This window comes from Gadus morhua, chromosome 10 (genome assembly GCF_902167405.1).
Source record: "Gadus morhua chromosome 10, gadMor3.0, whole genome shotgun sequence".
Taxonomy (NCBI): domain Eukaryota; kingdom Metazoa; phylum Chordata; class Actinopteri; order Gadiformes; family Gadidae; genus Gadus; species Gadus morhua.
The window spans coordinates 11,252,719-11,265,734 of NC_044057.1; the positions used below are offsets into that span (position 1 = coordinate 11,252,719).

The following is a 13,016-nucleotide window of genomic DNA, read 5'->3' on the forward strand; positions in this document are numbered from 1 at the left end:
GCGCGATATTTGATTGACAGCCCTCCTCACATTCAATTCTGAATTGTACAGTAAATGGCTGAAACGATAGTTACTTATTGTAACTCTAGATTCTATGAGTATAGGAGCAGCCTTTAAAGGCTATCGCTATTGGGTTATCCCTAGGCGTGAGCCGTAGCACTGAAGAATGTGTAATCCCCGACCACCAACAGCGTGGGCCTCAATTACGTCCGCGTGCGGCGTGCCTCAACGACGTCCGCATTTCGCAGATATAGTCGGGCGCCGGCGGACGTTCTGCTCCCAATAAACAGCTTTTCTTCAGCTATTTAAAGGACAATGAGGCCGACACTTAAAAGGCTGCGCCTATACTCATAGAATCTGGAGTTACAATACGTAACTATCTTTTCAGCCATTTACTGTACAATTCAGAATTGAATGAGAGGAGGGCTGAGGAGGGCTGTCAATCAAATATCGTGCTTCAGAAACGGCCAATCATAGGAAAGCCCGCCCTGCCTTGGTTCCCTCCCCCATAGTGCCAAAATTAAATTCGAGCGAGAGCGTAAAACATCTTTCGCGAGAGGTTTTGCGCGCGCTGAGGTAATTTGCGCGTGCGAGAGGCTGTTTTGCGCGCGATGAGGTAATTTGCGCGCGCGAGAGGCTTTTTTGCGCTCGCAGAGATCATTTGCGCGCTCGCAGTTAATATCTACGCGTGTGGAATAATATAATACGCCCGAATGCATCTTTTATCACATAAGTGAATTATGGCACTAATGTGTCGCCATACTTGACACCCACATTGCTGCTCGCAGCTATATTTTAATTTGTATTCGTCTGCATCGCCTATAGTGGCGAAGTCACGCCCCTTCCGGTAGAGCTCATGGGACCTATGAGATCGAAAAATGTGAATGGGTGTCAATGGAGAGAAAATAATTATTTTCTGGTCCCAGTCTTTATATGCCCTGGATTACACATATGTTGTTTGTGGATTTAATTGATAATTTTTCGTACAAAGGAAACTAAACATTTTCGTAAAGAAGTTTGATAATTTTAGGTTTTATGTGAGGCCGCTTTGTGAACTACAGCTCTTCGCTGCTCTCGACGCATATGATATACGTCACCACACCCGCACTTGGAACTCGGCACAGAGATGGCACATAGCGATGGCACATAACTAAAACTCTCCACATGCCCCAACTTATAGTGGTTTTCACCTCTTTCTATGCTTTTATCCTCGCCTTGAAAAAAAGTGGTGAAGTGGAGCAGAGAGATCGCCATCTCTGTGCCGAGTTCCAAGTGCGGGTGTGGTGACGTATATCATATGCGTCGAGAGCAGCGAAGAGCTGTTTTTTCTTCTTCACGAATTTTTTTTGTTTTCTTTGCATGAAAAATTATCATTTAAATCCACAAACAACATATGTGTAAACCAGGGCATATAGGGCAAGACTGGGACCAGAAAATAATTATTTTCTCTCCATTGACACCCATTCATATTTTTCGATCTCATAGGTCCCATGAGCTCTACCGGAAGAGGCGTGACTTCGCCACTCCATTATAGTTACTGTTAAACCAGAACCGTCAGAGATACAACGAATAAAAAACGACATACCTTTTTTTAAATTTAAATGACATATATCTTATATTTTATTTATTTATTTCTTACGTTACTTTTTTGTTTATTTATATGAAATATTTTAGTTTTTCTGCTTTTCGGTGTTTTGATTTCGATTTACCGACCGCACTGGGCATGCGCAGTGGTCCTCCTCGAAGCCCAGGCAGCAGCAGCACGCAGGATCTGCAGGAGGCTGCAGCGGTGAGCTAGGAGGGGGCATTGTTGTCGTTCTGCTCGGACTGTGTGACAAGCTTCTGTTCAGGAAACATGGCCGGGATCAAAGGTAAGCGGGCTTCAGTATCGATCCGTCCTTAATCAGGAGGTGATGGGATCGGCGTCTTGTGTTTATGACCGACTCACTTTGGCCACTGCGTTCATTGTGTTGCTATGTGGAGCTAGGCTGCAGGAAGCCACCGCAAGGCCAGTGTGCAGAGCAGACTGCGCTAGCGTTAGCCGAACAACCCGAACTTTGATGAGACAATGGCAATAGTGAACCGCTCGGAAGGGGTCTGGTCCGGACGTTTGTGTTCCTGTTGGACTGCACAATTAAACGTACTGATGGATAACCTCACAACTCCAACGACTCTAAAATCACTACACAAGAGCTGACTGCTCATCACACTATCAGGATTAATGAATTATGTGTGCTGTTGTGGTGAGAAAGTTGCCCGTTTCATTACTTCCAATCCGCGTATTGAGTTCTCACAGAGGACCTTTAGCCGAGCGATCACAGCATTCACGAGTTACCGTCTCATTGAAGGACTTGTGAAATCACCTGCTTCATCACATGGTCTCCGTCTCCCCTTGCGGCCGTTCTCTCTGATTTTCTCTCTCTCTCTTGCTCTCTCTTCCTTTGTCTCTCTCTTCCTGTGTTTCTCGGTCTCTCTTCCTGTGTCTGTCGCTCTGTCCTGTGTCTCTCTCACTAATAATAATAATAATGTCCGTTGCCCTGTTAACCCAACACACCCTGTGTCCAGAGATCACACTAACCTCTGTACCCCCCCTCTCTGTCCAGCTCTCATCAGCCTGTCCTTCGGGGGGGCGGTCGGACTCATGTTCCTCATGCTGGGATGTGCTCTCCCGGTGTATAAGTAAGCACACACACACACACACACACACACACACACACACACACACACACACACACACACACACACACACACACACACACACACACACACAGTATTGCCTATAGTGTTTCCTGTGGGCTTACTGGCCGTCTCCTGATTTGATGTAGAGTGTGAACAAGAAGATTTGTCTGGTTTAGGGAAAGTTGTAAAACATGAAATGGATTAAAAACCACATTCTAAATCAAAACGACTTTCAGGATTCGCTGGTTTCTTGAGTATGGAATCTTTAAACTCTGTTGATCTGTCGTCTGTCTTGTACTGTATTAATCTCTGTCTGTCTGTCTCTGTCTCTGCAGTACATACTGGCCTCTGTTCCTCCTCTTCTTTTACATCCTGGCCCCCGTCCCCTACTGTATCTCTCGGAGGGTCGTGGATGACACTGACTCGGCTAGTAATGCCTGTAAAGAGCTTGCTATATTCCTGACCACGGGCATCGTCATCTCGGCCTTCGGCCTCCCCATCGTCTTCGCCAGGGCCACAGTTGTAAGTGAACGCTCAATCATGAATTATCCTAAGTTAATAACATAAAGGGCTGTTCTAATACAGCCAGTTCATTGAGAGGATAATAGATATTCAGATGAATGCTGATCTCTTCATTAACGCATTCGCTTTTTTATTGATTATCTTTTTATCTGTTTTTAAACTGAACATGTGGTAGAGGCCACATGGTCACCATCCTGAGGGCAGGATAGTCTGCTTGTTAGGGCGTTTGCAAGGTTCAGGGTTTGATTCCCAATGTCGGCCGTCTAACCCAGTGTTTCCCAAACTTTTTTTCCGGGGACCCATTTTTTGGAAATTACAAACCATCGCGACCCAATATAAAAAATAGTACAGTAGTACTATCAAAAAAAGGCTTCTTGTTTAAAGTTTTTTTAAATGCTCATGCCGAACAGGTAGGCGTGTATTTATGGGCAGCTGTTGTTATCATACAGTCAATCAATCAATCAATAAGTTAAGATAAGATAAGATAAAACTTGATTAATCCCCAAGGGGAGAAATTCTGGTGTTTCAGCAGCAAGAAGTAAGACAGTCAAAACTGAAACTGTAGAGATGGATGCCAAATTAGTGCCAAAGTATTATTATTATAATTTTTTTCTAATATACATTTATTTAGCGACCCAATTCAAATCTCCCAGTCTTTTGGAAAGACTGGTCTAACATGTAGGCCTCCTCCTAACCCCTACCTGCTCCTTAATGGCACGTATCTGAACTGACTGTGTGCTACATTCGATAAAACTTATTATCAAGTACAAAATCTCCAGGCACTCTGGCTCCTTTGAACAGCCACTCAGAAAGAACTCGGAAGCACCGTACAAGTTGAATGTCTGATTCGTGAATTTAATGAACGCACTGAATGAATGCTAAGTAGCATGCATGCTAACGTGAACACTTGCTGTCCGCAGATCGCCTGGGGAGCGTGTGCGCTGGTGCTCACCGGGAACCTGGTGATCTTCTCCACCATCCTGGGCTTCTTCATGGTGTTCGGGACCAACGACGACTTCAGCTGGCAGCAGTGGTAGACGAGAAGAAGGAGGAGGAAGAGGAGTCTTGGTCTGAATAGTTTAGTTTGTATTTTTTAAGTAGCGTTGCAATGATTACTGTTGTTCTGATTGGTTGGTTTTTATTGTTATTTATACTGCGGGCCGCCCATCCATCCAAACACACATACAAGACGTTCCCTGAGAGGCGAAACATGACCCCCACTCTTAAGATGAAGGTTTAAAGCGTGGTCATCATGATGCATAAATACGCTCATCACGTTCCGGAAGAGGAGCGACGTAGACCAGAGATGTGTGGGTTTTGTGTGCAAGCGTGTTAAGAAAAATGTTAATGTAAAACCAAGAGTGGACCGAATAGAAGGAATAGTGTGGTCGTTTCATGTTGGATAAAGTTCTCAGTGTGGAAAAGAGATGGAGCTTTTGCTGTTACTTCCCCTTACATCCCGACCTCTGACCACGTCTTCTGTAGGCTAGACCCGCTAGATTCTAACTCAAACAATAAAGGTTCCTCACCTGCTGTTAACAAGTTCTCGCAACCGCTTATCTTAAGCGAAGGCATTGAGGAGCAGAGGAAGCTTTTATATAGATTCCAGCTGGGAAGACTGTAGATTATTTAGTATCACATCGAAAAACCAATGGATGGAAAACATCCAACACTGTCAGGTGTAGTCTGGGGGTTAGATGACCCCTAACCCCTACCTGGTCCTCAATAACATGGATCTGGAGTCAGTTGAACTGCATAGCTTCTCTGTATCACTGTGAAATGGCTGAATACAGGACGGCTGTCCCATTGTTCCGCCACACAGTGAGGCTCACTCCCTTGCCAAGCTCATATATAATATATATATTGCGGTTCATATGTTGCAGTGGGTGTGGCTAACAGAAGCCCCCAGCCGGTGAGAGATTAGCTTAGTTCGGCTTACAGCCAACAGTCATGTACTTGGGCTAACAAACCCTACTCACACCCAAAGCTCAGCCAATCTACTCACACCATTACCGGCTAGATGTGACATTCGTTTTGGACAGTTCAATTGATCTATTTTTGTTTTCTCCTGTAGTTTCTTTGAGTTCATGCCTTGTTTCCGGAACATAAGAACAGCAGGGTCAAACTCAGGCCAGAGTACCCGTGTTGCTTTTACAGACCACTGGTTTCCTGGCAGCTTAGTGGAGTTCAACACCCTAGCTGAGTTACCCTGTGAGTGAGTCAGTAAGTAAGAGGGTAAGAGAGCGAGAGAGTGTGAATGAGTGAGTGTAACATTTCGTTTTTTATTTGCATGGTGCCCCCTGGGAGATGCCAAAATAAGGATACTGATTGGATATAAACTCATTTGGATTGGTTCCTCATTTAGCCCACCTGTGTTGAGATACTGTATCTCCAGCACAACACATTTCAAGTGAATTAATTAAAAATGTACCTTTTATCTAATGGCATTGTTACAAACTACTGATCTATCTCGTGTGTATTCCATGTAACAGTGTGTTTAAACTGAAGACTAGGAGCAAACTGTTGCGTATTTTCTCTTTGTTAATATCCCCTAATCACCTGTCTCATGCATGTTTTGATTTTGAGACTTAGTTTGACACTGTTAAGTCTTCCTCAGAGATGCGCCCTGAATCTTGAGAACTGGTGCGTTGTGTCTGTGGGGTTGGTTGGGTCTGTGCTTTCATTTTGTTTTATTTATCTTACTTCGCAGATCCGGACGGTATGTTAATTTATTCATTCTGTTGACTGTTTTGTGTAGATATCCAATGCCATTTTGTATTTACAGACTTTGTGTTCGGGAGGCTTGTGTCCGCATTTGGCTTTCATTTTTTAAATAAATGCCATTTTTGAACATCCTCTCATTGCATTATTAAATGCATGTTATGTGCGCTTATTTGGAAAAGATGCCTCAAAGATAATAACAATTTAATGCATGCCGTCTGAAGGCTTTTATCTGAAGTGCCTTCCATGAGTAGATTAATTTCTTAACGACCAAAGATGCATATCTCTCCATGTCTTGGATAACATCTGTATATCCATGGAAACACAGAAACAGAACGATTGAAACATGAATACAGAAAAAGTTCATTGTTTCAAACTCTTAAATTATGGAGATGATTGATCGCCATTTTAAATTATAAGCAGTGTTCAGGTCAACTGAAAGACTTAAGACTCGTCCTCGGTGGTCCAATAGCTGTGTGTTACCATGGTAATGTTCAGGGGTCTCATTTATAACCGTTGCGTACGCACAAAACGGGGCTGAAATTGGCGTACGTGACTTTTCACGCCAAGGTTGTGATCTATAAAAAAACAACTTGACGGGAAAATGTGCGCAGCCCTAAGCAAACTCTGACCCATGCGTACGCATGGTTTGGAGGAAAAGGAGAATTGGCGACACAGACGGTGTGGTGGTGAACTGAAGTCAGACCGAAGAATTGCAGAGTGAGAAGAACGATTATGTTTTATCATCGCCCTTCATCAATTTAATTTCAACCCGTATCATGCGTTAAATCCTAATCAGAATAATTTAAGTCCACTGCGTTATTTCTCAGTTATAACTCCAGAAATATCTCCTTAGAATAGAAATAAAAAGAAATTCCCTATATTTAATCCCGTCAATCCATACTGTCCACTGACGGCGCGACTGCATGGAATAATGCATCTGTCCAACATGTGTCAATAACATAATATTTTTATGTGACACTGTAAACACATGATCGAATGTCAATTAAATCCCAAGTGTGAAAAACCAAGCCACACTCATCACAATCGTTGTCCGTTACTCTTGATGCTTTTCATGACAAATCAGGCATTAAAAAGGGGTTATGTTCAAGAACATTTTACGTGGGTAATTACAAACTGATTATCCAAGGCGTTCTCGTCAGTCTTATTACCGTAACCCTATAAATACAGAGGTGAGCGCCGTGGTAATGCTGCACCATATGGCACTTCTGGCGGACCATGCAAATGGCAGGATTCGGAGGGAGAGGGTATTTAGGGACCATAACGATTTATTGGTAGGCTAGATAAAAATATGTAACTATGTCAGACCACTTCTTTTTTTAATTCTGGGACAGTGCGCTCCGTGCTACTGACAGAGTTCACTGCTGCAGCAACATGTTGCCACTCACTCTGCTTTTTGTTGTTAGCGATCCCAATCCCGTGACCGCCGAACAAAACTACCTTTCGGGCCTCCATCTCACCCACAAGTGTCTCCACTTCAACCTCCGTGAAATTTCGCTTTTTTGATTTTCTCAGTACTTCTGCCATTGTTTCCAACAAGACATAATACCGGCATCTGAGTCTGTTTTATATGCAGATCGCATTCATGAGGTCATTTGCATTGACCATTTATGGTTAAAAAGGGGCGTGTAGAGGGCGGAACGTGAAGCTGATTCAGCTGCGCACAGTTTTATACGCACAGTTTTATAAATGAGACCCATGGGGTCTCATTTAACGATCCTACGCACAGTTTTATAAATGAGACCCCTGGGGTCTCATTTATAAAACTGTGCGTGGGATCGTTACTAAAAATGTGCGTACGCCCAGAAGCCAAGTTTTGCGTGCGCCAAAAAATATTCGGATTTATAAAACACTGCGTACGCACACCTGTACGCAATCTTTGCTTTATAAATCACATACTGACTACAATTGTGCGCAGCTGAATCAGCTTCACGTTCCGCCCTCTACACGCCCCTTTTTAACCATAAATGGTCAATGCAAATGACCTCATGAATGCGATCTGCATATAAAACAGACTCAGATGCCGGTATTATGTCTTGTTGGAAACAATGGCAGAAGTACTGAGAAAATCAAAAAAGCGAAATTTCACGGAGCTTGAAGTGGAGACACTTGTGGGTGAGATGGAGGCCCGAAAGGATTGGGATCGCCAACAACAAAAAGCAGAGTGAGTGGCAACATGTTGCTGCAGCAGTGAACTCTGTCAGTAGCACGGAGCGCACTTTCCCAGAATTAGAAAAAGAAGTGGTCTGACATGGAGTTACATATTTTTATGTAGCCTACCAATAAATCGTTATGGTCCCTAAATACCCTCTCCCTCCGAATCCTGCCATTTGAATGGTCCGCCAGAAGTGCCATATGGTGCAGCATTACCACGGCGCTCACCTCTGTATTTATAGGGTTACGGTAATAAGACTGACGAGAACGCCTTGGATAATCAGTTTGTAATCACCCACGTAAAATGTTCTTGAACATAACCCCTTTTTAATGCCTGATTTGTCATGAAAAGCATCAAGAGTAACGGACAACGATTGTGATGAGGAGTGTGGCTTGGTTTTTCACACTTGATTTAATTGACATTTGATTATGTGTTTACAGTCTCATCTCATCTCATTTTCGTCCGCTTATCCGGGGTCGGGTCGCGGGGGGAGCAGCTCAAGCAGGGGGCCCCAGACTTCCCCTTCCCGGGCCACATTGAGCAGCTCTGACGGGGGGATCCCGAGGCGTTCCCAGGCCAGTGTTGAGATATAATCTCTCCACCTAGTCCTGGGTCTTCCCCGAGGTCTCCTCCCCACTGGACGTGCCTGAAACACCTCCCAAGGAAGGCGCCCAGTGGGCATCCAGATGCCCGAACCACCTCAGCTGACTCCTTTCTAAGTAAAGGAGCAGAGTCTCTAATCCGAGTTCCTCACGGATGGCTGAGCTTCTCACCCTATCCCAGACGCCAGCCACCCTTCTGAGAAAACTCATCTCGGCCGCTTGTACCCGCGATCTCGTCCTTTCGGTCATCACCCAGCCCTCATGACCATACACTGTAAAAAGAGTAACATGCGGTTGTTCATTCAAACTAATAACTGTCATTGAAAACAGGATACAATTATTGATTTGATTGTGTAACTCATTCTTTAAGCATTTTGAGACACCACGTTTGATTTAAACTGAACTAAATACACGTCCAATAGACACAAACAAAAGTTTTAGATTTCTCACAAACAATTATTTTTTATTCATGACCTGCAGGTATTATTTTTAGTTTGAGTCGAATTTGAATTTGCACGTTGCACAGTCGGAGCACATTCAGGTCCCAGTCTCAGAACGTGATCGAGAGCTCTCTTTCGGTCGTTTACATCCTTGGAGGATTTCGTCGAAACATAAATGTAAGTAGCAAAACAGTTGCAGATAATCAATGTTTTAGTATTTTGTGTTGTTTTTTTGTGCAAAATTGCCGTAGCGGGCTGTGGCACGTTCCAGGCAGGCTCTTGGCTTGGCCTTAACTGTTAATATGAGCAAGCTGACGTTTGAGTTATTATAATGCATTTACCGGTAACGTTATGACAATGAATCGCTCGCTAACATCCGGGGCAGCTAGTGTGGCTAGTAGCCCACCCACATACTCTGCTGCACGTATTAGCTTCACCTAAGGTCTGTCATTGGGTGGAGAGAAAACACAGACTCTCTCGCTCTCCACCCAGCAACGTTTATTTATTTATTGGTGTTGTATTATGTGCTCTTCAGAGAGTAGTAGCCTAATTGTTTGTTTTATTTTGTATGCTTTCAGCAACACGTGGTCGCTCTCTTCAGTTCCATGCCTGTAGCCTATATCTTCATCCAACCTGAACAGTTAATATCTTGCATCTACACTACACACACACATGCTTGTGTGTGTTTGCGGCATCTATTTTTTACTTGACTTGCATTTCTTAAAGATCATTACAGTTTATATCCGTGCAGAAAACTGCCCTTTTAAGGGTAGTCTTTATCAAGATGGCATCTGGACATGGAGATTCCAGTCGCCAGAGGATGATAAAGAAGTACCAGTATGTTGGTTTTTAGAAAACATAGAATCCTGCCCTCATGGCCCTGTCCTGCTTTCTCTATCCTCTTCTTTCCCACCTCTCATTCTCTCCATCCTTTCCTCTGTTCCCCTCTCCCCTCCAGCCTTTCTTCTCTTCTCTCCACCATCTCCTCCCCTCTCATCTGCTCCTTTCTCCTCCTTTCCATTCTCCTCCTCACCTCCTCACTCCTCCCCTCATGTTAAATATGTTACGGTTCATATGTTAAAGATGAATAAATACATATAAAGTTATCTGTTGGCCAAGTGTCTTTTTTTGTAGAGTTTTTAAATGTGTAAATGATAGTTTGGTCATATGTAAATAAATTAACTGGTATCAATGCAAACATTAATTCATGTTGAAAGTAAATATATTAGTTTGGTTCAACAATTTAAATGTTGAGAAAATCATTTGGATCAAGGCAAAGATTTAATGTTGGGTCAAGTGCAGCATTATTGTTTACATCAACATAAAATAATCAGGTCATAACAAGTGACTCAATTTAGATTCAGTGAAGTCAAATATATCAGATGTGATATCTGGACATCATTTTTTTTAATTTGAGCACGGTTATACTTTTTCCAGTGTAGGTGAGGATAGGAACGAAGATCGACCGGTAGATCGAGAGCTTTGCCTTGCGGCTCAGCTCTCTTTTCGTTACAACGGTGCGGTAAAGCGAACGCAATACCGCCCCCGCTGCTCCGATTCTCCGGCCAATCTCACGCTCCATAGTACCCTCACTCGCAAACAAGACCCCGAGGTAGCCTACTTGAACTCCTTCACTTGGGCTAAGGATTACAGATGTTTACAGTGTCACATAAAAATATGATGTTATTGACACATGTTGGACAGATGCTCTATTCCATGCAGTCGCGCCGTCAGTGGACAGTATGGTGGAGTAACGGGATTAAATATAGAGAATTTCTTTTTATTTATATTCTAAGGAGATATTTCTGGAGTTATAACTGAGAAATAACGCAGTGGACTTAAATTATTCTGATTAGGATCTAACGCATGATACGGGTTGAAATTAAATTTATGAAGGGCGATGATAAAACATAATCGTTCTTCTTACTCTGCAATTCTTCGGTCTGACTTCAGTTCACCACCACACCGTCTGTGTCGCCAATTCTCCTTTTCCCACAAACCATGCGTACGCATGGGTCAGAGTTTGCTTAGGGCTGCGCACATTTTCCCGTCAAGTTGTTTTTTTATAGATCACAACCTTGGCGTGAAAAGTCACGTACGCAACTTTCAGCCCCGTTTTGTGCGTACGCAACGGTTATAAATGAGACCCCTGAACTGGGGTTGAGTCCATCACACAACTTCATTCTTTTTTTAAATAAATATACATAACTGCCCCTGTTAATGATTAAAGTCAGTTTCACTGAGGGCATGGATTCATGAATATGTATGAAGACCCCGATAGACTAATGCACTCAACTATAAGACAACCGCTGTGATGTTACCAATCCTTTAAACTCCATCAACGCCCATCCCTTCTTCTCTTAGGATGTTCACCTCTTGACCTTAACCTTGACCTTGACTTGGTAGACAGAGTATGAAGGTAACTACCTCCCTGTGGGTTGGTTTAGCTGACCCAGCCATGTCTATGGCTGTGTTCTCGACTGCCCCATACAGGCTATTCTCAGCCACTACAACACATTTCTTCCTTCGATCTCTTTTACCGCCAGTGTGGGTACCGGATTGACTCTGCTGCCATATCGACTCGGGGTCCTGCGCTTACAGATGACGTATCGACACAAGCCAACGGACAAAACCCGGAAGGGTTGTTTATAAACAGGGCTCAATCATGGACATAAAAAGAAGGCTTAATCCGTTTTGGTTTTGATTTCATTGAACGCAGCCCGTTCTTTCAAAACAAAGCCATTGGAAACACGTCTAAAAGCACTGATGAATGCATAGGAAGTGCATAACGGAAGTGTCTGCGTGTGGGTTGCTGTTTTGACTCTGTGTTGGCAGCGCTTGAAATAAAGTGGATCGCCCCGTTCAGTGAATGGAGTTAACCGATTCTTCTTTTATAGATAACCCAAGTATAGGCAACAATAATATGTAAATTAGATTATTATTCATAGTAGGGCTGTAACGATACACCAACTCACGATTCGGTTTGTATCACGATTTTCGACCCACGGTTCGATACATCCCACGATTTTTTTAAATTTAAAAAGCTTAAAGTTTGGTTGTTTTAGTCAAATATCCTATTAGGGCTTCTTATTAGGCTATGTAGCTTAAACAATGACATAATCAGGCCGTATAGAATGCAACATGTTTAATAGCCTAACTTTCAATAGATGGAAAAAAACGCCTAACATGAACGCCTAACATGAACGTCGCAATAACGAGGCATGTGTTACGAGTAGCGTATGTGTGTGCGCGAGAATGGCAGTGTGCGTATGTGTGTGTGTGAGTGACGTCAGCGAGTGATTGGACGAGCGAGGAGAGCGAGCGGTAGCGTGTGTGTCTAGTGAAGAAGCGAATGAGTCCGGTAGAATAAAGTATCCACCCTGTCAATAATCGGTGGCCGCTTCATTCCGACCTATAGGCAGACAAACTGCCGGTCAAATCACACAAAACAATAGAGACAGGGATCACACAGGCAATTTTTTTCGCGCTTGGCCCAATCTGGATAAAAGTCGTTCATATCGCATATGAGGACTTCGACGGCTGTGGAGAAATGCAATCCTCCGTAGCCACGGAGAGCTGTCATCACAGAGAGGGCATCTCGTCGCATACTTACGGCATCGATAAGAGGGGACGGTGTCAGCAGACTATTATTTAGACAAATTATTAGCAAATTTCAATCTGACAATTTGACCGGAGAGTTAGAAAGGGCGTATCGCGCTTCTGCCTTCTCACACCGCGAGACAGGTTTGTGGCTTTGAGTGTCGCGATTTCGGTTTCGATACGCGTATCGTTACAGCCCTAATTCATAAATTAGAAAACAAAAGGAGATCCTTAATACTTCGGAATAACATGGGAATGAATGAAACGCGCATGCAC

General features: G+C 43.5%; 1 protein-coding gene across 1 annotated transcript; it reads left to right on the forward strand.

The window, feature by feature from the left end:
• Positions 1-1,591: 1,591 nt before the first annotated feature.
• On the forward strand, positions 1,592-6,057 carry LOC115552470 (leptin receptor overlapping transcript-like 1). Its single transcript, XM_030368615.1, has 4 exons — positions 1,592-1,871; positions 2,604-2,679; positions 3,015-3,201; positions 4,122-6,057. The coding sequence occupies exons 1-4, from the start codon at positions 1,856-1,858 to the stop codon at positions 4,236-4,238; spliced, it is 396 nt and encodes a 131-aa protein (XP_030224475.1). The 5' UTR covers positions 1,592-1,855; the 3' UTR covers positions 4,239-6,057.
• Positions 6,058-13,016: the final 6,959 nt, after the last annotated feature.

Bases quoted from the DNA above. Each gene is read 5' to 3' on its own strand.
- LOC115552470 (XM_030368615.1), top strand. The intron at 2,680-3,014 runs GTAAGCACACAC...CTGTCTCTGCAG, and splicing joins TGTGCTCTCCCGGTGTATAA to TACATACTGGCCTCTGTTCC. The intron at 3,202-4,121 runs GTAAGTGAACGC...TGCTGTCCGCAG, and splicing joins TCTTCGCCAGGGCCACAGTT to ATCGCCTGGGGAGCGTGTGC.